Source organism: Schistosoma mansoni (assembly GCF_000237925.1).
Source record: "Schistosoma mansoni, WGS project CABG00000000 data, supercontig 0199, strain Puerto Rico, whole genome shotgun sequence".
Taxonomy (NCBI): Eukaryota; Metazoa; Platyhelminthes; class Trematoda; order Strigeidida; family Schistosomatidae; genus Schistosoma; species Schistosoma mansoni.
Genome location: NW_017386074.1, coordinates 306,162 through 331,077, shown reverse-complemented (window position 1 = coordinate 331,077; position 24,916 = coordinate 306,162). Strand labels below are relative to the sequence as shown.

The following is a 24,916-nucleotide window of genomic DNA, read 5'->3' as shown; positions in this document are numbered from 1 at the left end:
AGGCGTCTTAGTTTATTGCGATAGTTACCTGGTATATAGAATTCGCAACTCCGCCTGTAGCTCTTCTAGAGTTACTGCCGGTCCCAAGCCCACACAAAGGAGGAGGGTTGGGCATGGGGTTAGCGACCCCATCCCGTAGAAAACCAACTCGCTAAAAAAACGCTAACCAGAAAAAATAATTCAGACCATTTAAACTCTGCCCTGGGAGTTGAAGGAATAATTATGACGCCTCATGATGAAAGCCGAAATTTTTCAGAAGTCACGAGGCCGATGCACCTTCTAACAACCAGAGCAACACTCTTTATAGGTACATGGAACGTCCGGACAATGTGGGAGACAGGGAAGACCAGTCAAATAGCAATGGAAATGAGGAGATACAACTTCATTTAGACACTTATTTCATATATTTACACAAAAAACCTTGCCAACAATTTTCAATCAAAGGAGAATATTGAAGAAGTTTGCGAATATATTTTTAATTTTGTTCGTTACATAGGTAATCATGTTATGCATTGGAGTGAAGGCAGTTAAAGACTTCAATCGTATTAAAATGTAAGAGGTCAATATATCATTTTCTACTTTTGATGCATCAATGATTTCATTCTGGCGAGAAATATGATGGAACAATTTCTGGTAAAATGATCCAACTACTGGAAATCATGTTTTTTCATAATAAAATATTTGAATTCGTGTACTTCGCTTGCTTATTTAAACATTACACACTCTAAGTAAGTAGGGTGTAGAATACTTAAAGTGTGCTCAGGATAATTTAACATGTCACTGTGCGTTTTATTTAGAAGATTTCGTCAACCCAGTTTATTTTGTAAAGATAATGGACAGTTTTGGTCAATAGGTCAAATTACAAATCTCCACAAATAGACTGGCTAAATGATTGACCATAGGAATGTATATGTCACAAAACGATACGTAATATTCATGTACGAATTTGTTGATTGCACGTGGTGTGGTGCATGCTACTTATGCTGACAGGTATAAGTCGTATGTATCAGGAAATGGAAGTGGAATGCTTGGCAGCAGATTATTCAGAAGATTGAATGTGAGAAAACAAGAATTTAACCTGAAAGTAATTATAATAAAAACAGAATTGAAATAATCATGAAGTATATAAGGGACAACTAATCGAAGATGTGCAAATGATATATTTAATATATGGTTGAACAATAAGTTGGTTTTTCCCCACCAAAGTTATCGTTCACTACACTAGTACTTAATTAGTATTATATAAATGATATAAAAGATTCAATTTGCACATTATGGATTCAATAAGTCGATGTTAACGATGGAGAAGAACAGTCGTTTCTCTTTGAACTTACAATCAACTATTAACTTCTATTTGTATGTGTGTTTCATAATTAAATACATATTCATTGTAAATGTGCGTTGCATAAAGTAAAGAAATAGCTAATTTTCAGAAGGGGGTTTTGTGGAGATTTTAGTAATTTCATATCGTTGAGATCATCAGACAATTGAAGCTAGACCACCATGGAAAACCTGGAAGTACTGGACGGTTAATTTGTGAAAAATTCACTATAGTGTGACTTATCTATCGAGTGTTTGACAATGATTACAAATTCAAGGCACCACATTCATTTTTCAATGAAAAATAAATGATTGTGGTGAAATTCATGATGTTAGAGTAAGTCAGTTTAGAACACAACTCAAGAACTTTTGATTAGTTGTGATAATCAGGAATATTTGTTTGCATCAAGTTTCTGTGACCAGGTGTTTAACAGTGACCTCTGAATGTATCTTGAGAATGATGATTTATTAGCAGAATAGGATCTTAAATAGGAAAAAGACCGGATATATAATTGGCGTAACAATTCTTTCGAATTTATGAATATTCGATGAGCATGAGCAAAGTCAAAGCAAATATTTATGTGACCAGTATTCAGTCAAATGTTAATTGTTTCATACGAATATTCGTCAAGATTAGAATGCATAGCTTGACAAAAATTGGGCGCCCAGTATAGAGAAGTCATTATATGTGAAAATTATATTTGAAATATTCTCAGAGACTGAAATTTAAATAACTCCAAGGTTTTGTAGTAGGGTCGAGTCGAGGATGGACTATGACCATTACTACGATACGATTACGTGCCCAGAAACGACTTGGTTCTTTTGATAACGCGTAAACCAGAAGGCTTTAATTAATCCAGATAAATTATATTTATTGGCGATCTCGTGGTATTGATAGAATACCGAGACGTGCCAACGAGTACGGGCGAAATGGGCAGAGCGTAAGGAAGTTCGAACCGAACAAGGCGGATAGCGGAACAAGAAGTGAGTCTGATGCAGTTAAACAAGTACAGTAAAACAATCACTGGTACAATTGGTTACAATAATAATACTTGTTTCTTTTATTCCAATCGTGTTCTTATCGAGACCAGCCGGTCACTACAGTTTCATCCAGCTAAATTGTCTAAACGTCTTCGGGGTAATAATCAAAATCAAAATTGTCTCAGTTCTGAAAATGGATCAACAGGATGGAACAATGATAACTCAGAAAGATAACAATCAATATTTCCATATTTGAAAGGAGTAGTAGCTTGAGTTTTCAGTAGTACAACTGCGTTTACATGGGTACTGATATCGTCTTATACCAAAAATGTCAAACATAGTATGAGAAACAAATAGGAATCCTGATTAAGATTTACCTTTTATATAAGAGACAATATGCAGCACTCATTAATGAAAGCATTTTAGATCATAAGACACTTTCTATTTAGATTATACATAACCATGTTTCACTTAATCACCAATTAATTCATCGTTTGGTACCTGGTACCTTAGATTTTAAAATCATAGAATGAATAAAAGAATTCATAAGTGAATAAAGAACAAAAGTGAAGTTTTAATAGGTCTTCGTAGTGATTATTTTAGTCTTCACATTGATGTTTAGGACTGCAATTGGTCAGTCTCTTATTGGCGTATGTGCATGGAACCGATCAATTCCATTCCTAAACATCGATGAGAGGACTCGGACAACCAATACAAAAATAGATTCTAGCTTCACCCCATTGCAGAAGCAAGTGAATATTTGGAATCAGTAGTTAAGTGGATAATACGACTGGTACTGGGTTCGAGCCTTGGAGTGAACACTAATTATGTGATGCAGGTACATTCAGCCGACGAGTCCCAAAGAGGACGAAACTCGAGTCCTTGATTTAAGTGCCACCATTCATCTCTGTTTATAAAAGTAAAGTTATCTGAGATTTAAAGTAGTGAATACAGTATGAATGAGAAAAAGTAATACCTAATGTTGAGTTGAGATTTCACATTTCATAGATAATACTTTGTTTACTTATGAATAGTCCTGCAACTAAATGCACTTGAACTAATTTATGATCCAGTAATTATCATTGTCAGACTGTCTTGTTATTCGTACCGGTCAAAGTATGGTCACTAGTCTAAATGAATCAGCAAAAATGTAGATATGATAAAGGCTCTAGAACTAGGTTAATAAAAAAAATTTAATGGTCAATCAGGTGTATGTGTAAAACTGAGGGAACTGAACTTCTCTTTATGGTAAATACCCTCTCTGCTATATCAGAATATACCAGTCTATATCTGATTATAAACACCAAATAAATCTCGGAAGTGACAAATCCTACCTATTTGGTTGCAGTATAGAATCATAATGAATGATAGATTTAGGCATTTCTAGTAATAATTAGCATTTCACACTGAATGACAAATTCTTTTGTGTCCGGACAAAATGATGAATTGATCGTAATACATTTCGTCTACTTATTTAAGAAATGAAAAATGCTATCGTGATATCACTTAAACAAATCGAGTGTGTCAACAAATGTAAACATGCTATGATACTGAATTTATAAACAACACACTATTATTTGGTAGCTTGTTGCTTTGGGTAAGTAAACACTAAAATCAATTTTACTGAAAATTATTACCATTATTGGTTCTAAGAATTGTGAAGTCCGAAACTTCATATCAGTCAAGACCTTTAGGAGTGATTACGGTAGTGCGAATTGATAAAAAGTAGGGTTAACCGAAGAGCAATTTGTTATTTGATAAAAGACAATAGTAGTCAATAGATTTATAAGGTAGAATGGTTTCAAAAAGTGAATAACTGAAGATTAAATTTTTCATGAAAATGGTTTAGTCAGTAACTCTCATAACAGATGAATAAGGCAGCAGATACAAATTCAGTAAACTAGTTTCTAATTTTGATTGGAGTCATGAATCGATCAATGTTGAACCATCATTGAAAACCTTGAAGCACTGGACTACTGTCTCGTCCTAGTAAAGAAATTATTCACTTTGGTCTAAGTGAAATACCTTTCGGTATCTTCAAATAATGCAATTGTGAAACTGAATATTATTTGCAGTATAGGTTTGTGGAGATTGTTGAATTTCATCGAGGACATGAACCGATCAGAGTGAGGTCACCATTGAAACCACGGAAGCAATGGACAGTTGTTTCGTCTTAGTATGAGACTCATTACCAGTGAGTATCCCCCATCCCGAACGCCGGATTCAAATTCAGGACCTTCGGTCTCTCATGAGAACGCTTGAGATCTAGACCGCAGAGCCTGGATTGAAAGTTGGTAATGTCTAACTTCAACAAATCCAAGATATTTTGTGACCATATTTCGTTGTCTTTGATGGGTAATCTCTTCATATCCGAGACGTCTGGACTCCACCAGTTCTGGCTTCCTACTAGAACTCCCATACTCGGACGAAACGGCTATCCTGTACTTCCAGGTTTTCAATGGTTGTCTGACATTTAAGAGTTCATGGCTTCAATAAATACAATTCAGTAAATCTTCAAATAATATGACCATTTTTATATATACTTAAAATCATGAGTCGATTGAAGCTAGACCACCAGGGAAAACCTCGAAGCACTGGATAGCCGTTTCGTCCTATTATGGGACTCCTCAGCAGTGCGCATCCACGATCCTGCCTCGCGAGATTCAAACCCAGGACCTACCAGTCTCGCGTCAGAGTACTTGACCGATAGACCACTGAGCCGGCATCCGATGATGGTAATGTCTAACTTCAACCGATCAACGAAGTTGAGCAACCATTTCAACAATGTCTTCAGTGAGTTGATATGTCCCAATAGACCTGGTTGAACTCCATTGGTAACTGAATATATTAAGTTTTAATATTACAAACTGATATCAGAAGGGGACTCGTGAGATCAACTATTGATAATGTATCATTTTCAACCAACAACCAAAAAGCATATAGTTTTGTGTTGTTTGTAAATCCTACGACCTTGTGACTTAAATCCCTTACTGAATTGAACTTGAGGCTTTGAGAAAAATTTTCACAAATTAAGAAATCAAAGTATATTTGTATGGTTTCTTAAGTTGAATTCTATTCTCTGATCTCTTAGTGAGAAACACAATGGTTTACCACTGAATACATATGAACATTGTACGAAAGATTGTAAAACAAGCAGTTACCCAATCTAATTATTTACATTTGCAGCTATTTTAGATTTTTGACTAAAGTAATTACTATGTTTGACAATAATCAGTGTTCATTGTCATTATTATATTTAGTACATTTAAACAATGATATTTTTCACATGTTTAAATGAATTAGGAAGGATACTGATCACTTAGTGTTTATCTGTGGATTTCGTCTATTAATTTGTCATCCAGATTTGGGAAAATTATTTTTCCATTGGAAAGACAGTATCCATTACTTTATTTGGTATTGTTTGTTTGAATCTTCCAAATGATGTTAGAAGCTGCAATTGATCAATCTCTTATTGGCATATGTGCATCCTGTGAGGATTGCCTCGATATTGTCTTAAGTCACAAGAATTATAAACAAAGATGTATGGTGGCTAGTCTCTTATTAAGAGACTGATCAATTGCATTACTAAAGATCAGTGGGAAGATTCAAACACATAATACCAAGTGAATTTAAACTTCCCTTTATTTCATAAGCTAGTGGCTATCAGGACTCAGTAGCTAAGTGGATAACGTGATGGAGTTTGAGGCGAGCGGTACTGGGTTCGAGTCCCAGAGTGAACATTAGCTCTGAGATGCAAGTACATCCAGCTGACGAGTCCCGAACAGGACAACACGCGCGTCCTCGATTCCACTGCTAGACACTATCCATCATTCCTTATAATATACTTTACTGATTGTGTATCTAGTGCCTGCGAAGTTTTACTCATGAAACAATATTTTAACAATATCAAATATTTCATACCTCAAAATGAGTCAAACTTAAATATTCTGTACAAAATCCAGTCATGTTCATAGAATTATTTTAAGATTATTTCTTTTATTATAAGCATTCAATTGAGCTATTGACTACTATTATACGATTTACTATCCTTAATTTATTCCCAATCTATTAAGCACAGTCTTTCACAATCACAGCCACTTTTTGGCCTGATCTTGTATAATTGTTATTTTTCTATTTTATGATGTGATACGATCTGATTTGCGTGTATATGAATTGTGTATACGTGAATTACACGATTCATATAGTGGAGGCTGATTTTGGCTGTCTACTGCCCCAGGGTTTCCAGTGGTTCTCCAACTACGTTGTCTCTCAGTGAAATCAATTATGAAATTCAACATTCTTCACAAACCTTTTATGATCATCACATATTGTCTACCAATCACAACGTAGTATATTTTTATAAATAAAAATAATATATTTGTAATATATATATGTTATATCCGAACGAGGAATAAATGTTTGGTAACCGTACGAAATTATTTGTGGATGAATATTATACATAAATTCTTATTGTATAACTATTAGGTGACTATGTTATATATATTCATATTCCTTTCATTATGAGCTTTTGATGAACCTATTGACTACTATTATATGATTCACTATTTTTATTTCATTCCTAACCTATTAGTTGCAGTCTCTCACAATCATAGTCACTTTTTGACTTGATCATATATAACTTCGTGGATCGGTTGAAGTGAGATATTAACACCTTTGGATGCCGGCTCAATAGTCTAGTGGTTAAGTGCTCGCGCGTGAAACTGATAGGCCCTGCGTTGGAATCTCGTGAGGCGGGATCGTGGATGCGCACTGTCACTGAGGAGTTCCATAATAGGACGAAACGGCCTTAAAGCAGTGCTTCCAGGTTTTCCATGGTGGTCTAGCTTCAATTGATTCATGATCTGAACTATCAAAATTTCATATATAATTGTTATTTTCCATTTTATGATGTGATGCCATCTGATTTGCTTGTATATAAACTATTTATGTCTAAAACACATGATTCATACAATAGAGGCTGGGATTGTGTTCTGATTCAATGGGCAGGGCTAGACAAGAAGTTACTATTTTTAAGACTAATAAATATTTAAAATTGACACAAGTTTACTGATGTTCGCTATCGTGTCATTGGTTTAGCACAGGAACAAGGTCATATAATACGGTATTACGATTGGCGATTTTGTCACAAGGGCAAAAGGTATAACAGTGTATTTAATTTTGTAACGGAATCTAATTAATGTTATTCAAACAGTGATTTTTTAAACAAATATAAATTTAATGTATTAACAGAAATCCAATATCAACTTACCAGTAAGAGATTTTATTATATTTAATTCTTTTTATGCAATACTACTTAATGAGGTAATCTATTATTTAACAATTGAATATATTAAGTAGTAATATTACATACTGATATCTGAAGGGGACTCATGATCTCAACTATACAAACTGATATGTTTGAAACGAATAAGACTTATTGAATGTACGATGTTAGTTTCTTTACTACTTGATTTTGATGAAAACTATCAATTGTTACATTCACTTGGTGTTGTTTACTTGTATTTTACCATTATTATTTAGGGCTGCAGTTGATCAGTCTCTTGTTGGCATATGTCCATCCTGAGCGGACTCCTTTTATAAGTAAAGATGGATGCAGATATATCAAGCTGACGAGTCCCGAATAGGACGAAACGCACGTTCCGGATTCCAGTCCTAGGCATCATCCATCTTTGCTTATCAATTGTTGCGTTTTAAATTTTCTTAAATTATAACGTACGAGAACAACAGAAAGAATAATCACTTTTACAGGTACTTATTATCAAATGAATAAGTATTTGCTTTATTTTGAACAGAATATGGTCAGAAATAAAGTCAATTAAACTGATCAAATGATATTTATTAATATCATAAAGCCAGAATGGTCTTTCAGAGTACTGTATCTATAATTTACAACAGGCTTACCAAAAGTAATTTCTGTAATAATGTAGCTCACGTAAATATTGAGATAATTTAAGTTGAAAATTGGAACGGAAACTCATTCGTTACAACATCAAGTGTATTTGTAAATCCGAAGTAAACTCACTTTTTAATGCAATGATTTAAGCTATCTGTTAAAGCATCAGTTGACTAAGTATGTGTCTGTAAAAGAAGAAATATGCTCAATCTCAAATTATTCGAGAAATACTTAGTATTGTGAGATAGGAAATAACTGAAGACAATTAGTGAACGGTTGCTCAACTTCGTGGATTGGTTGAAGTTAGACATAAACACCATCGGATGCCGGCTCAATGGTCTATCGGTTAAGTGCTCTGGCGCGAGACTGGTATGTTCTAGGTTCGAATCTCGCGAGACGAGGTCGTGGATGTGCACTGCTGAGGAGTCTCATAATAGGACGAAACGGCTGTCCAGTGCTTCGAGGTTTTCCCTGGTGGTCTAGCTTCAACTGACTCATCCTTTCAACTATGAAAACATGATTTGTTGAGATAGAAATGTATCAAATAATTAATTACTGTATTTCAAAGTTGAAATCATGAGTCAATTGAAGCTAGACCACCATCGAAAACCTGGAAGCACTGGACGGCCGTTTCGTCCTATTATGGGACTCCTCAGCAGTGCGCACCCACGATCCCGCATTCGCGAGATTCGAACCCAGGACCTACCAGTTACGAGCCAGAGCCCTTAACCGATAGACCAATTACTGTATTTTTGTAATTCGATATTCGTTCAACTATAAGAAACAACAAAATACTTGAGATGTAAGTCAAGTCTGTTACATAACATTTAATGTGTCCACTTGGATTGATTCAGACGACCATGGGTTATCAATGATGATTCAAAATGAGAATGTAACACAAATCAGAATTTAATCATCTTGTACATGGTTAATGAATTCTCAGGTTAATTTGTCAAACTTCGGTATCAGTCATTTTAAAGGCTAAAATTCAGATATTTGGTCTGAATTCACAAGACAATGGAACCAATTAAAATTTACACGATTATGGCAAACTAAAATTATTTATTTATTCTATGAAGATGCCTTGAATCACTTGTGTATAACAATTACATCAAACAAACTTCAATATGCAAACGAATCAAATTGAAAAATACGAAATATCTAAACAATACCTCTTCCACTATACAGTTGAATGAAGCCATTATGTGTTCAAAATTAAATGATTGTTAATCTCTCTTTACCTTGGTTACGAATATTCCCCCATTACATAATATAGAATTTTTTAGTTAAGTACATCATTACATCTTCTTATTTTGACTGTCTATCAGATTAGTAACCCTATTTCGGGCAACTGAGTTTTATTTATTTTGTTCTTACTTATTATCAGCGTTTATTTATTACGTAATGACCTGTTTCTAGCCCTTTAGACTTTTATTAATATCGATGTTGCAGAATTTATACAAATAGTCGTCAAGTTTAGAATGTATAGCTTGACAAAAATTGGGCGACGAGTATAGAGAAGTCATTATATATGAAAAAATTATATTTGAAATAATCTCAGTGATTGAAATTTGAATAATTCCAACGTTTCATCCAACTAACTCGCCTAGACGTCTTCAGGGTAATAATCAAAATCATCAAAGAAATCTATAGTGTGTTTTAACAATCATATTAAAAACTATACTACATTAAATCAATCATATTTGGATGCTGAATTTTTGTAAACAGGATAATATGAGTTAGAAGGGGTTTTTGTGGAGATTTAGTATAAGCATAGTTGAAAGCATAAGTCAGTTGAAGCTAGACCACCAAGGAAAATCTGGAAGCACTGGACGGCCGTTTCGTCCTATTGTGGCACTCCTCAGCAGTGCGCATATGAGTTAGTTAAATCAAGTGAACAGTTCACAATGTGAATTGTGTGTGTATGTATGTGTAAGAATGAGTTCCTAATGATTGATATTTGGTGTTGATATGTTCTTATAACAAGTAAAAGTGCAAATTGAAGGTTGAAAAATTGTTTCTGAATCATTGAATCGCAAGTAAAATCGAGAATCATCAAGTACATAATTGTAATGCTAAACATAAATCATATTGATTTCAGCCAAAATAACGATTCATGTGAGATAAACAGGTTGAATAAAGAAAAAAAGGGTCCAATTACTTGTTAATGAATATTTGCTAAATAGTTGCTAGCTGAACACCATCCTTTCTGTTTAGGCTGTTCTTATTCGCCCATATATACAGCGCTCCTGCTGTCGGTCTTTTTATATGAATGTTTGAACGTTCCTGAAGTATTTTGGCCTTTTCAAAATTAATCCTGTGTCCCGTTTCTAACGCATGTAACGCTATCGCAGACTTATTCTCAAGTTTCCTTATGTCAACCGAAGTTTTAGGAACATTTTTCAACCAACGTTTATGTTCCTTCAAACTTACATTTTATTGTCTGAATGTTTTTTTCAATATAAGCTGCATTACAATCATGATAATTGATCTCGTAGACGATATTTTGTTGCTCTTCCTTTGGTAACCTATTCTTAACTTTCACCAGTGACAATCTTATAGTTTCACATGTCCGAAAATACACTCTTATATCATGCTTGTTTAAGATCCATTTGAATTCTTCCGATGTTTCACTACGGTATTGGATGACTACAGTAGACTTCCAATCTTTTGTATACATTCTAGCTTAGTTTCTTTTCATTTCTAACAATCTTCTCTAAAAACTCCTTTGCGTAGTTGTTATCCCTAAGTGTAGACAAAATCCGATTCCATTCACATTGTTGGTCTTCCTTATCTGTAACAAGCCTAAGACTTCTATTAATTAAATTTTTAACAACCGTGAGTTTCGTAAATAATGAATAAGCCAAACCAAAATCTAAGTATCTCTCTGAATGTGTTGATTTCCTGAATACATTTATTTTCAACTTACTATTATTATGTCTTCGCTCAACCAAACAATCGAGAAATGCTAGTTTATGGTCAACGGACTCTATTTCCTTCGTTAAATTAATTTCCTCTGACATGTTGTCCACATTTTCAAACAATTCTTCTGAACAATCCTGTATAATGATAACAAAAGTGTCATCTACATACCGTAGCCAGACCTTTGTTGGACATAAACTTCTTGCGATTGCACTAGTTTCTAAGGAATACATGAATAAATTCTCTACAATCGGAGAAACTGGTGAACCTATAGCTATACCTTCTTTTTGTCTGTATAAATCTCCTCGAAATATGAATAAGGTGGACCTTAAGCATAGTTCCAAGCATTTGATAAACTCAGATGGATCTAATGGGCAACGAAAATTCAAATTCAAATCAGATTCTAAATAAACATAAATAATATCCAACGCTCTGTTCATAGGTACTTTAGTAAATAAGGAAAAAACATCAAGACTTGCCATTACTTATTCCTCTTCTATATCGATGCTATCAGTAATACTTTTAAATTTCATAGAGTTTTTCATTCCATGAATAATCAGTTTTTCGTACAGTTTAAGTATCCTAGCTAAGTATTTCGCTAGGTTGTAGGTCGATGAATTTGTAAAATCAATCACTGGTCTTAGTGGAGTACTATCCTTTCAAGTCTTTGGAAGTCTGTAGAATCTGCAAGAGTTACAACTCTTTGTATATAACATGAACCATAATTACGACCCTAGTTTAACCTTTAACGACTGTAATATTTTACTGGTTTCAACCTTAGGTTTATTAAGCGTTGTTCTACTTTTCGTTTCCTTAATTAGTTCATATGGGCCTTTACTTCTTTTCCTTTGTTCATAATAATTGTCGTGTTCCCTTTATCTGCTCTTGTAATGATAATTGTCTTATTATTTCTCAGCTGTTTTAATGCATATAATTCATTTTCAGTCATATGCAATTTATGTGATTTCTAACGTCATAAAGTGGACATTATATTATCCCTCAATTCATTCACTGTTTCACTAGGAAGTATATTCAAAGCTGGTTCTATTGCTAGTATAATATTGAAAGGCGATAATTGCGGTCTATATATATATTGAAATTGAGACCCCTTTTTAAGTAATGAAATTTCGTGGGTGTTGAGAATTCTGTCAGATAAATTCACTAACATTTTGCTAATATCTATTGTGTTCGATTTATCTCTAGTTTGTTGAACTTTGTTGTTTGACGCATGTTTCAACATTTTTTCGAACTTTCCAATCTGTCGTTGTTTTGATGATTGTTAAAAAAAACTATTCTCTGTGTTTGAAAAAAATCATTCATACTTGATCTTATTTCTTTCGGTGTGATAAATGATCGAATTTCAATAGTTGAAAGCGTGAGTCAATTGAAGCTAGACAACCAGGGAAAACCTGGTAGTACTGAAGGGCTGTTTCATCCTATTATGAGACTCCTCGGCAGTGCGCATTTACGATCTCGCCTCGCGAGATTCGAACCCAGAACCTACCAGTCTCGCGCCAGTGCACTTAGCCGATAAACCACTGAACCGGCGTCCGATGGTGCTTATGTCTAACTTCAACTAATCCACGAAGTTGAGCAACCGTTTGAATCTCGCGAGGTGAGGTCGCGGATGCTCACTGCTGAGGAGTCCCATAATAGGATGAAACGGCCGTCCAGTACTTCCAGGTTTTCCATGGTGGTCTAGCTTCAATTGACTCACACTTTCAACTATGAAAATACTAAATCTCCATAAAACCCCTTCTGACTGAATTTAATCAACATTACTGAACCTTGAACGTAGTGACTCCAAATTCATTAATTTGCAATTTATATGGTTTCCTGTTATTGACAATGATTTTGAGAATATAATTATGTAAAGATAAACAAATTTACTACCATTTCAGCATGGGTTTATGGAGATCATTGAATTTCATATACTTAGTTAAGTTGGGCATATAACAATGTGCTATTCATTGTTAAGAGTCTTGACAAGTTACTGAAAGATTAAAAAAGTAATCAAGAATACGTTAGATTGGTTAGTATACTTAGGATATAATGATAAGATAACTTGAGAGATCAAATTTTACTCACAACAAAAGAATGGAAACAGGAATAATCTGATTTGATGTAGAGAAATTAACCTAAATGATTTCGTAGACTTAAGATTACAACTATGGTAGACGAGTAGGATGAATGCGTTTTTCAAATATGGATAGATTAGTTTACGCTTTCTGCATATCACAGATACTTCATAAATGGGGAAAAAAGGCGAATTCACTGCTTTTGTTCACTTACTACTCAACTCTTTATATTATTTTATCCTGTATTAAAGATAAATTTTTATAATCTTTCCCGCTATTATACTTCTTATTCAACTACTAGTGTTTCAATGAGCAATCGTACCTCTCCAATACATTCAATCGCATCAAACTAAGGCTTGCTTTATCTCTGCTTGTCTTTTTTTTCAGATCAGATAGTGGTGTCATGCCAAGAACTAACGTTAGATATGCATTTAAAGGATTGAATGCTATTACAGGAGTGAGTTGACACTGTTCTTTTATTTTGAATGACGTTTTTTTAGGAAAAAAGCCATATACATTTTTCGCAAGTTATTTAAAGTGTGTTTATTTGTTTTTCACCTCATTTCTTTCAAGGTTATCTGTTTAGCCACGTTGGTTGTTTGTGCAATAGCATTTTGGTCAAGAATTCCAGCAAATTTTCTCAAATCAGAAGTGAAAAAATTTAAAGTACCACTGAATCCCAATAGTGTAGTACTGCAAAGTGGATTGAACTATTACATTCGAAGTTTCTTAAGTAAGTTAGGATCCTCATATATTTTGTCAATATTAAGGATTATGTGTGTATGTGTTTTTTTTATAATCTAATTTCAGTCTAATGCTAACAAAAATGGGTCCAATGTGGTTGTGATAGATCTTGAATATGAAGTAATTTGGTTTCAAGTATATTAACAGATAAATCGGACTATTTCTAATTACTTATAATCGATACAACACCTTTATGGACCAACAACAGAATAACATCACTATCATCATCAATTTTGAACACATATCACATGTCATGCATCGTAAGGAAGTCTTATTCGTGGTGCTGAGCTTATCAGATTGTAAAATATCTGTTAAATATCTCTTATTAGCTGACTTGGAAATATTATTTTAAAATATTTGAATATGGCTTTTCATGATAAAATGACTTCACTTGAAAGGATTGATGACGACCACTAAGTCATGGAGAACTAATTTATTCTAACTGTACACTCCTTAACTATATGCATCCATGAATCAATATGGTATAGGAACTAGGAGTTTCAGGTTACTTAGATCAATGATTCATATTCTGATTAATGTCGATTCTAGGTATACCATCATGAATATCTAGTGTCGTTAGTGATAAATAACTCATGAATGACTTCACGAGTCACAGTTTTTCATCTCATTTTATTACATTCAATTAGATGAGCGTTTATTGAGTGTAGAAATGTTTTATCTTAATTTGTGAACGTTATCTGATTCATAGAGTCGTATATATTATAAGTACTGATTACACATTTATGCATATGAAGAAAAGCGTGTACATTTTACTGAAATATCAGATATCAGTTAAGGGAAACTACAATTAATGTTACGAGACACATCATGAGTCGTTTTCGTCATCTGACTTTATTCTTTCGGATCATGAAAGATTCAGTAACTTTAGGCATACTTAAAAAAATTGAGGGTTTTTAATTTTGAATTGGCTGTAAACATATAAAAACTGACTAATCACATTTATTTCTGTTATTTGTAAGTACCATTTAACAATGCACTTTAAAATGTACAAAATAAAAATGTTGAATCCACAGTAGCTAACTTCAGATCTTATCAGGATTTATCAAAACAAAAATTTATCTGACCAACATTAAAATTACTTCAGTCCCCAAATTTCCTGATAAAATCGAGGGTAGGAAAAATGCTCTCACATTATCACGCATTTACAATCACTTCCTTCTCTAGGGGTGAGTGTTTTGTTTGACGAAACTGAAAGAAGAAAAAGTGAATGTTTAGAGCATTAGCCAAGTTGGTGTGTATGGCGAATCTACCTAGGTGGATCAGAAAACCCTGATTTCAAACTAATGATGCACATGAGCTTCAGGATCCTAAGGAACAAATAGCGTATGACCCTATTGATTGTTACCAGCTACCATGGTACTGCATCTCGTAACACTGTTCCATTACATTGAGGACTAGACCTGTAGTTCAAAGGCTCTGGGAGTTTCCCCCGAGCACCCTGGAAGTATTCCAACCTTTACACAAATGGATCAATCTATTTACGACATACACATATATTTGGTGCCTCCTTATATCAATAATTATGTGTTTAAACGAATAAATAGTAAAGTTATACATTTTAAGATACTCATTTTTTTTAAACTAACTATTTATAATGAAAAATTCTATTTTTATCAAAAATCAATGATGTTGATCTAATTATGATTGATGATTGAAAATCATATTCTATAAATATATAAATATAATGAATCATTAAACATATAGATCTTTAATCGTAAGAATTCTTCGGTTCAACAATCATAAACACTTAAGTCTATATTTTGTTAGTTGCTATGTGGGTTTTTTATTATTATTATTTTTTTTTAAAAGAACATACTACACAAGTTTTAAGCACAAAAACAATTTTAAACAATCAATATGAGATAATTATAAAATCAATATGTTTTCCTTTTTTTTCGTTGTTGTTGTTGCTGTTGTTTATAAACAAAACAAAATGTTGACAATAATCACATGGATAATGAATAGGTCTTAATAAATAATAGATGAAATTGTATTGAATAATGAATGTTTTTTTTTTCTATGTTGTCATCACCATTTTAATGTAAGGAATATGAATAATTGTAGTATATGTTTACTTTAGGTTACTTGTTTCACGTGAGATGTTACACACATTACATAATAACAAAAATAGTGAGTATTTGGTATGAATTCATGAAGAATATACAATTAGGTTACTAAATAAATAGGATTATTTAATTATTTATCTAACTGAAATCATTCTTATTAGAAGGGGTTTCCACAGTTGAAAGCGTGAGTCAATTAAAGCTAGACCATCATGGAAAACCTAGAAGCACTAGACGGCTGTTTTATCACGTTGTGGGACTCCTCAACGGTGCGCATCCACGACCTCGCCTAACGAGATTCGAACCCAGGACCCACCAGTCTCGCGCCAAAGCACTTAACCGATAGACAACTGAGCTGGCATCCGATGGTGTTTATGTCTAACTCCAAACAATCCACGAAGTTGCTAAGGAGTCCCACAATAGGACGAAACGGCCTTCCAATGCATCCAGGTTTCCATGGTGGTCTAGCTTCAATTGACTCACACTTTCAACTATGAAATCATTCTATCGTATAGTATTGTTTGTTTGAATCTTCCCATTGAGATTAATCAATTTCAGTCTTAATTAACAATTGGAAGATGCATCTAAACGACAGCAAGTTAATATAACTTCACCTCATTGCAAAAGCAAGTGGCTATCAGGACTCAATAGCTGAGTGGATAACGTGATGGCGTTTGAAGCGAATGGTACTTGGTTCGAGTCCCAGAGTGAACATCAACTCTGAGATGCAGGTACATCCAACTGACGAGTCGCCAATAGGACGAAACGCGCATCAGACTGGATTCCACCACTAGCCACTATCCATCTATGCTTAACATGCTTGTGAATTGAGGCTATATCGAGGCAATACGCACAGTATGCACATATGCCAATTAGAGACTGACCAGTTGCAGTCCTAACACATCGATGGGAAGATTCAAACAAACAATACTAAATGAATTTAAACTTCACCCCATCTCACAAGCAAGTGGCTATCAGGACTTAGTGGCCGAGTGGATAACGCGATGGCGTTTGAAGCGAAGGTGCTGGGTTCGAGTCCCAGAGTAAACATCAACTTTGAGATGCAGGTACATCCAGCTGACGAGTCCCAAATAGGACGAAACGCGCATCCTGGATTCCACTGCTAGTCACTATCCATCTCTGCTTTAATAGATTGTTGATGAAATGTAATTCTTAAGGATAAAGAATAACAGTGCTTACGTGTTAGGTCATCACTTTAAGCCAATAAAAGTAGTTAACAATGTTATATACTAAAACAGTTTTGGCTTTAAATAATGATACATAATTTATGTTGTTAAAGAATAGAATGTCAAAGCATATACGACGTGCAACATTACTACGCAAGGATTAATAGATTGTCATTAGAACGAATTATTAACTCAGTCCTCCGAATTAACTGATATGAGAAGGTATAACAATCTTGGAAGGAGATTGATTATGAATATAGTGATCTTGAATGCTGTTAGAGGTATAAGGGCAGTTATCACTTCCCGGTTGCCCACACTTTGGAAGGATTCTTCTAGAGGTACCTGAAAAGGTCTTAATGACCTGAGAGCGTGACCGCAGTACCCAAGGGACAACTGTTTGAGGTCGGTCACACACGACCTTTTTGTGGGTAGTTTTTGTGTTAGCTCCGTACTTGTTGGGACCTTACTGCCGGAGACGGATATCCATGGGATAAGGCAAGGTGTGCATTTTTAGGGTCGACCCCACCCCTTCTTGTGGGAGGGCAGCATCGCTGTTATGCTGGTTGTCTGAAGGAATCACCTTACTGCTGTCACACCTCTGAACCGTCAGCAGTACGACTTCGACTTTGGACCTTGGGTTTTCTTTTTTTAATCTTACCGCTCTTCAACCGACTTGCCTGGCATGGTAGGACCTTGAGAAACGATTGTTCTAGCCAGTATAGCTCGATTAGTTCATCACGATAGGCAAGCCCGACAACCACGTCAAGGTTGCAGCGACGGTCGTGATAACAATCTAGAATTCTGTTTGGCTTTATGTACTTCCGTTGATGAGGTTATAAAACTGTATTGTTATCAAATTAACATTGCGTTATTTAAATAGAAGCATTACAGAAGGACGATCGTTTCTTTCTTGTATAGTAAATGAAACTTTCGTTTGCATTTTGTATTGTTAATTATTGCCAGTAGTTATGAAGTAATATCAATGTTTCTTTCCTAAAATAAATGTCATACGTAAAGTTGAACGATTTCTTTACAAACAGAGAAACAATTCCATTGTAGACTATACCATGAATTGATAGAAGTGTATGTGAGCAGCTTGAATTACTTCATTGTTAATCATTCAAGGTAAATGATTGCTGAAAGTCATCACAAACAGTTCTTTTACGTAGATATTTATCTCTGTTGTGGTCAAAATATTATGGGGTTTATAAGAGTTTCATTGATTAATTAATTATAACCATAGCTAAATTCACCTGTCAATCTAGTCTAGACGCCCATTAAAAAACAGAAGTACTGGAAAGCCGTTACATCCTTGTATAGGACTCCTCAGTAGTGTGCATCCACGATCCCACACTTGAGACTCAAAACCCGAACCTTCGGTCTCACGCTTGAGCGTTGACGAGATCGTGGATATTGCACAAATTTTCTAAAAGTGTTACTTTTATTTGAATAAAGTCGGAATTAATTTTAACTTTACAAGTTAAAGTTTGTTTATTTTTTAGATCCTTTACTATTCCCTACTGTTGTTACAACAGTGAGTTACACTAGTTTATGTGTATATGGCTTTTTAATATCATATAACCGAAATACTACATACTTTTTAATTGTAAGTTTATAATATTTTAGCCAATTATAATAAATACATTTATTATTTCAGATTATATTTATTTACATGAGTTATTGGTTCGCCACATTCATATGCATGTTTATATATAGCGTTTTGAAACAGTTAGGAACGATTAATATTGTCATATGAGCAGATTTATACTTTTTGTTCAAAGTCATGAACCCTATCTATGCTAGACTACAAATGAAAGCCTGCAAGCACCAAATCGCTGTTCAGTCCCAGTATACGATACCTCATAAGTAAGCACCCAAGTCCCCGCACACGGGATCCAAAACTGGGACCATCGATTCTGCGCGCTAACGCCTAACCTCTAGAACTCTGAGTCAGTATCCAATAGTGTTAGTGTCTAAGTGCAGTCAACCCATGACATCAGGTGACTATTTTACATTTTCTGCGGTGGGTAAATAATTGACACCTGAAACGGATTAGCTCCACTGATCAGGACTCGTAAAAAAGACTCCGAAAATTTGACCTCGAAGCTAGTTACTAATGAGCATATGATTGAGGGCCCAGTGGTCTGAAGGTTAAGAATTCTCGCGTGAGACTGAAACTCTTAGGTTCTGGTTCTGTGAGAGTAATGGTGGATGTACATCACTGATGACCCCTGTACTTGGACGAAACGGGCGTCTAGTGGTTCCATGTTTCAATGGTTGTCTTCCTTTCATCAGTTCATAATTTTACTAACTTCAACATTATCCACGACCCCAGGCTGAAAAGTCATATAATTGCTGTAAAACATATTTCGTGACAGTAGGCAGGATGTAATGATTAAATCTTTTGAAACTGAACATGTTTTTTAATGAAAATATATCCTCAGTTTTAATTGTCAAGGTATTTGTTTCAGAACATCACATCCAGACTTGATCACTTGCACAGTAAAGTATATAACACTGGAATAATTGATAGTGATAAATTTTCTGAGAAGTCCCTCTCAGTGACAATACTGTTGTTCATCAATTCAAAATTTAGCTATAGTGCAGTGATGGATTTAGGTTGCGAACATAAATAATCACGCACAACCGAACTGTACCGAAGCATTTGGTAGACTATTGATCGGACCACAATATGATTTCCTCGAGAATATATGGTCTATCCAATACATAATCGAAAATATTCTGATACATTTAAGGTTGGTTGTTTGGTATTTATAGAACAGGAACTCGATCACTACTTAATGTTTATCATTTCAACCCAAAAAAATCAGCTCCTAATGATTTCTTTAGGTCTTTAAAAGATAAAATAATTATATAACAACGATAACGGATTGAATGATGAAGCAGTAGGACGGTCTAAAACCTGAGAACTTTCAATAATGCTTTGAACAGTGTATATATAAATGATATGAGTATGATGCGATTTAGTATAAGGTTTTGAGCAGTGATAAGAATATTTCCCCTTTAATTCATCGACTGCAGTTTTCAGAATACATCTGCTTCCAAACTCAAAAACGTGATATATATATATATATATATATATATATATATATATATACTACTTTGGTCACTATCTGTGTTGTTGAACCGAAATCGATTGTTCTTTCTTATGATTATTTGTTTCAACTAAATTGATGGTAGGTATCAACTGACATACCTGGACAACTGCGTATATCTAGAAATGTGAAAATTTGTCAGTTCAGGACTTGCTTATGATTTTGTCATTACAAGCAAACAATAATAACTGTTCTTAGAACCAACATACATTGTGGTATCAAATGTAATGCAATATTTCATGTCAATTGACTTGGAATCACGTTTTACCAATAACTGTAAACAAGTACATAAAGCATACTGAATAATTCTTTTGAAAATTATGTTAAACAAATTAGAATCAAATTACTTACGCCTGTGACCCGTCGTAGAGGAGCATAGGCCACCCACCAGCATTCTCCATCCAACTCTGTCCTGGGCGATCCTTTCCAGTTATTTCCAGTTACCATTCATTCTTTTCATATCTGCTTCTATTTCCCATCGTATTGTGTTCTTTGACCTTCCTCTTTTCCTCTTCCCTTCCGGATTCCAAGTTAGTGATTGCCTCGTGATGCACATTGGTGATTTCCTCAATGTACGTCCGATCCACTTCCAACGTCTTTTCCTGATTTCCTCTTCAGCTGCAACCTGGTTTGTCCTCTCCCATACAACGCTGTTGCTGGTAGTATCCGGCCAATGGATGTTGAGTATTTTGCGTAGAAAACAGTTTATAAATACTTGTACCTTCTTCACGATGGATGTAGTAGTTCTCCACATTTCAGATCCGTATAGTAGGACTGTCTTGACGTTCATATTGAAGATTCTCGCTTTGAAGTTAGTTGAGATTTGTTTTGAGTTCCATATGTTCTTCACTTGTAGAAATGCTGTCCTTGCTTCGCCGATCCTCGCCTTCGAATTTGCATCAGATCCTCCTTGTTCATCATTGATTCTTCCCCGGTACGTGAAAGTTTCCACCTTTTCGAGATTTTCTCGATCAAGTGTGATTAGGTTGGTGTTCTCCGTGTTGTATTTGAGAATCTTGCTTTTTCTTTTGTATATGTTGAGGCCTATTGATGCAGAGGTTGCGGTTACACTTACCGTCTTTGTCTGGATTTGTTCGTGTGTATGAGAGAGGAGGGCTAGGTCATCTACGAAGTCCAAATCGTCTAATTGATTCTGAGATTTTCATTGTATTCTGTGTTTCCCCTCAGATGTTGAAGTCTTCATAATCCAGTCAATCACCGGAAGGAAGAGGAAAGGGGAGAGTAGACAGCCTTGTCTGAAGTGTAGAATCAAATACACTTGACGAAAATGTTAAATTGAATGTGTGTGTATTTTCCTTTACAAATAACAAGATATTACTGACTAGATTGAGAGATTTTGAAGGAAGTGATGATTTGATAAAGATTGGAAATCCATAACTAAGATTGATGTTCAATTGAGAGACCTTAAATTCTTTCGAAAATAAGATAATTATATATATATATTTATATATATATTTTTTTTTAATTTTCTAGTATGAAGTACTTTTTTCAGCATGTCTTATTGGTCATTTAGTTTTGGTCGGCATGTTTTTGAAGGATACAAGTTCTGTGAGTTATTTCATAAACTAAACTCTATTACAATTACTACTAACAAATTGTATTAATAACAGAAGGGGGTTTTGTGAAGATTTTAATAATTTTATATAGGAGTCCCACTATAGGACGAAACGGCCATCCAGTGCTTCCAGGTTCTCCATGGTGACCAGTGGAGCTAATCCATTTCAGGATTAGACAGGTATCTACCTCAGTACAATGGAAGATGGTCGCGCAATTTCGCGGATTGGTTGAGGTTAGGCATTAACTCGGTTGGATGCAGGCCGGCTGAGTGGTCTATAGGTCAAGTGCTCTATCTGTATGAGGATTTGTGGAGATTGTAGTATTTTCACAATTGAATTCAAGAGTCAATCTAAACTAGACCACCATCGAAAACCTGGAAATACTGAGGGGGTCCTTTCGTCCTAGTATGGGACTCCTGAGCGGTGCGCATCTGCAATCTTACACGTAGGACTCCAATCAAGGACCTCACGTATCTAACGTAAACGCTTAAGCTCTAGACAATTGTAAATGTCTATCATCTCGCGCGAGACCGAAGGCTGTGGGTTCGAGTCCTGGTTTCGCACTGCTTAGGAATCTCATACAAGGAAGAAACGATTTCCCAGTGTCTACAGGTTTTCAATGGTGGTCTAGCTTACATTCACCGTATATATCTGTTGAAAATAAACTCATGTAGTGTAGAGAATGTGAAATAGATTTTTAATAATCGTTATATGATTAATAAATTATATGATCACATCGACAATAAGAAATGCTTGCACATTTTGTTGACATAGTTACAATCAAAGTTGCATTGATATGAGATCATCAATAGGCTATTGTCAGCGATTAAAAATTATTGGTTCACAATCAGGACCATTATTAGAAAGAAAGGCTTGTCATGTTATCTAGTGAAGCCGTATTACATCGCCAACCTAATTGTGAACATGCAAACCATGTTGAATTCACAACTCATATTGTCAAAATAACATTTCGTCTACCAAGAGTATCACCAATCAGTTGATGTTAATTGATTTCACTCCGAATAATTGTCTTGAAAACAACTTGGCCTATTTTAGAAATATGTTTCATTTAAATGACAAAAGTAACATTAAATGTGAGTTGTGGTCTAGGATTTGGAGTTTCGATTTATGATTACGGTAGACATTTTTGTATTAAGATAAGGTTTTATGGTTATACATAATAATTTAAAATATTTTTACTATATTCTAAACTCTCAACGCTAATCTATAGTCCTAAATGATTATCCTAATCCTAGAATTCTAAATTATTCCCTCCTGTTTATTGTTTTTGATTGGTTAAATCGTGTTAAGCTTACAAGTTCATTTACCAGTTTGGTTCCTCTCTGCTCGCCTTCTTTATATGAACGTAGTTTAGGTTGGAAGATTTTGTTATTTTTTGTGAGGGATTTAAATCGTTTATCAAAGCAGCGGACTTGTTTAACTTAGAATATCCTCGAGCTTCAATGTATTGGATGATATCGACTTGTGAATTTGTGACAAACACCTTTGAATTTCTTTAGATGATATTACTTTTTATTAAAAGTACGAAAAGTCTTTCAATCTAAATTTAATTTTGAATTACTGGTTAGAAACATTATGTTAAGAGTAATCAAAAGTAAATCACTTTCTTATACACTGAACTACCAAGTAGAAGTTACCTGATCATACAGAAAAGATTATTTTCTTGCCATTCGAGTGCTCAAGTATTACGCGACATACCAAGAATTTAAGTTTGAGATATAATACTAATCAAAACACCTAATACCTACCAAATGCAATAAATAACAGGCATTGATGTCGGTTTCTAAATTATTAGTTGTATTTAAACAATTATAAACTTTACAGTCTTTTAAATAGTGAGTATTAACTTGATATGAATATCCCATGGTTAGTTATATGAATAAGAAGTTTTTTCTCTACTGATAATGTGTTAACACATTTGTTATTTGTTTTCTACACAATAACTAGATTCGTAAACAGGCTGAAGGGGTTTTAGAAAAATTAGTCTTTTCATATGAATCTTTATCAAGTCTGAAGCCCTCTAGTTTACTTCTTGGATGGATTATGGTGAATGTGAGTTAGATGTTATGGACGTTTTTTTTCTTGTGCATTGATTTTCATTGTATCCAGCTCACACAAATGTAATATAAATAAATTTATCTGAAAATACTTTTCAGTATGAAGTTGTGGATTATATTGAATTGCATTGAAACCATAATTCAACCTAATTTAAGCCACCATTAAAAACCTGAAAGCACTGAAAGGACGTTTCGTTGTAGTATGGGACTCCTTAGCAGTGTGCAGCTACAACGCTAACACTGTTGAAAGATAGATGCTTGAGCGGGAGATCGAAGGTCCGAGCATTGTATACGGGGTGGTATGTGCTCTGTGGTAAGGTATCCCATACTAGGATGAAGCGTTCTTCCAGAAGTTCCAGGTTTTCAATGGTTATATAATTTAGATCGGTTCATCATTTCGATGAAAATACTTTTTTATGCTATTTGAATTGGTATGATACTTCAGTTAACCTTTCACACGTAACTATCAATGTAAACTTTTAAAAGAACTAAATTATTTAAATTTTGTCACAGTTTATTAAAGGTTCATAGTGTGAAGAAGATTTCTGTGTTGTCTTTTTCTTTGTGTTTATTTTGAATATCTTTTTAAGAAATTTGAAGTGTTTAGTTACCTGCATCTCAGACATAAATCACTTCACGGTAACATTTTATAGTTTTTCAAGAAAATGAAGCAGATTATTATTCGTGATATTGATACTCTTAGTTGTACATACAGAAACCAGACACTAACTACTAAGGATGCGCACATTTTTTGAAAACTTTTCCTTCCTATTTCTGAAACAGAGTGCACTGTTATGTAAAAGATTATTTCTGAGAGATTCTTTGTCCTAAGAACTTGTGAAGCGACATGAACTATGACAGCAGAGAATAAACATCAGCTTTAATATAGAATTTTTGTTGTTATTTACGATGTAC

The 24,916-nt window shown here is 34.4% G+C and overlaps 1 protein-coding gene and 1 non-coding gene across 2 annotated transcripts in view; both read left to right on the top strand.

Annotated features, from left to right (window-relative positions):
- Smp_140130 (hypothetical protein) overlaps positions 1-24,916 on the top strand; it is a gene marked incomplete at both ends in the record, with an annotated part of 52,540 nt that overhangs the window by 18,507 nt on the left and 9,117 nt on the right. The window contains 5 exons of the mRNA XM_018793665.1: positions 497-552; positions 13,603-13,672; positions 13,789-13,948; positions 21,845-21,915; positions 23,892-23,996. Coding sequence (XP_018647128.1) covers positions 497-552; positions 13,603-13,672; positions 13,789-13,948; positions 21,845-21,915; positions 23,892-23,996 — 462 coding nt within the window. The remainder of the gene's footprint in view (positions 1-496; positions 553-13,602; positions 13,673-13,788; positions 13,949-21,844; positions 21,916-23,891; positions 23,997-24,916) is intronic.
- On the top strand, positions 17,023-17,093 carry Smp_tRNA_01807_Pseudo_TTG.1.1. Its single transcript has one exon. It is a non-coding gene (tRNA).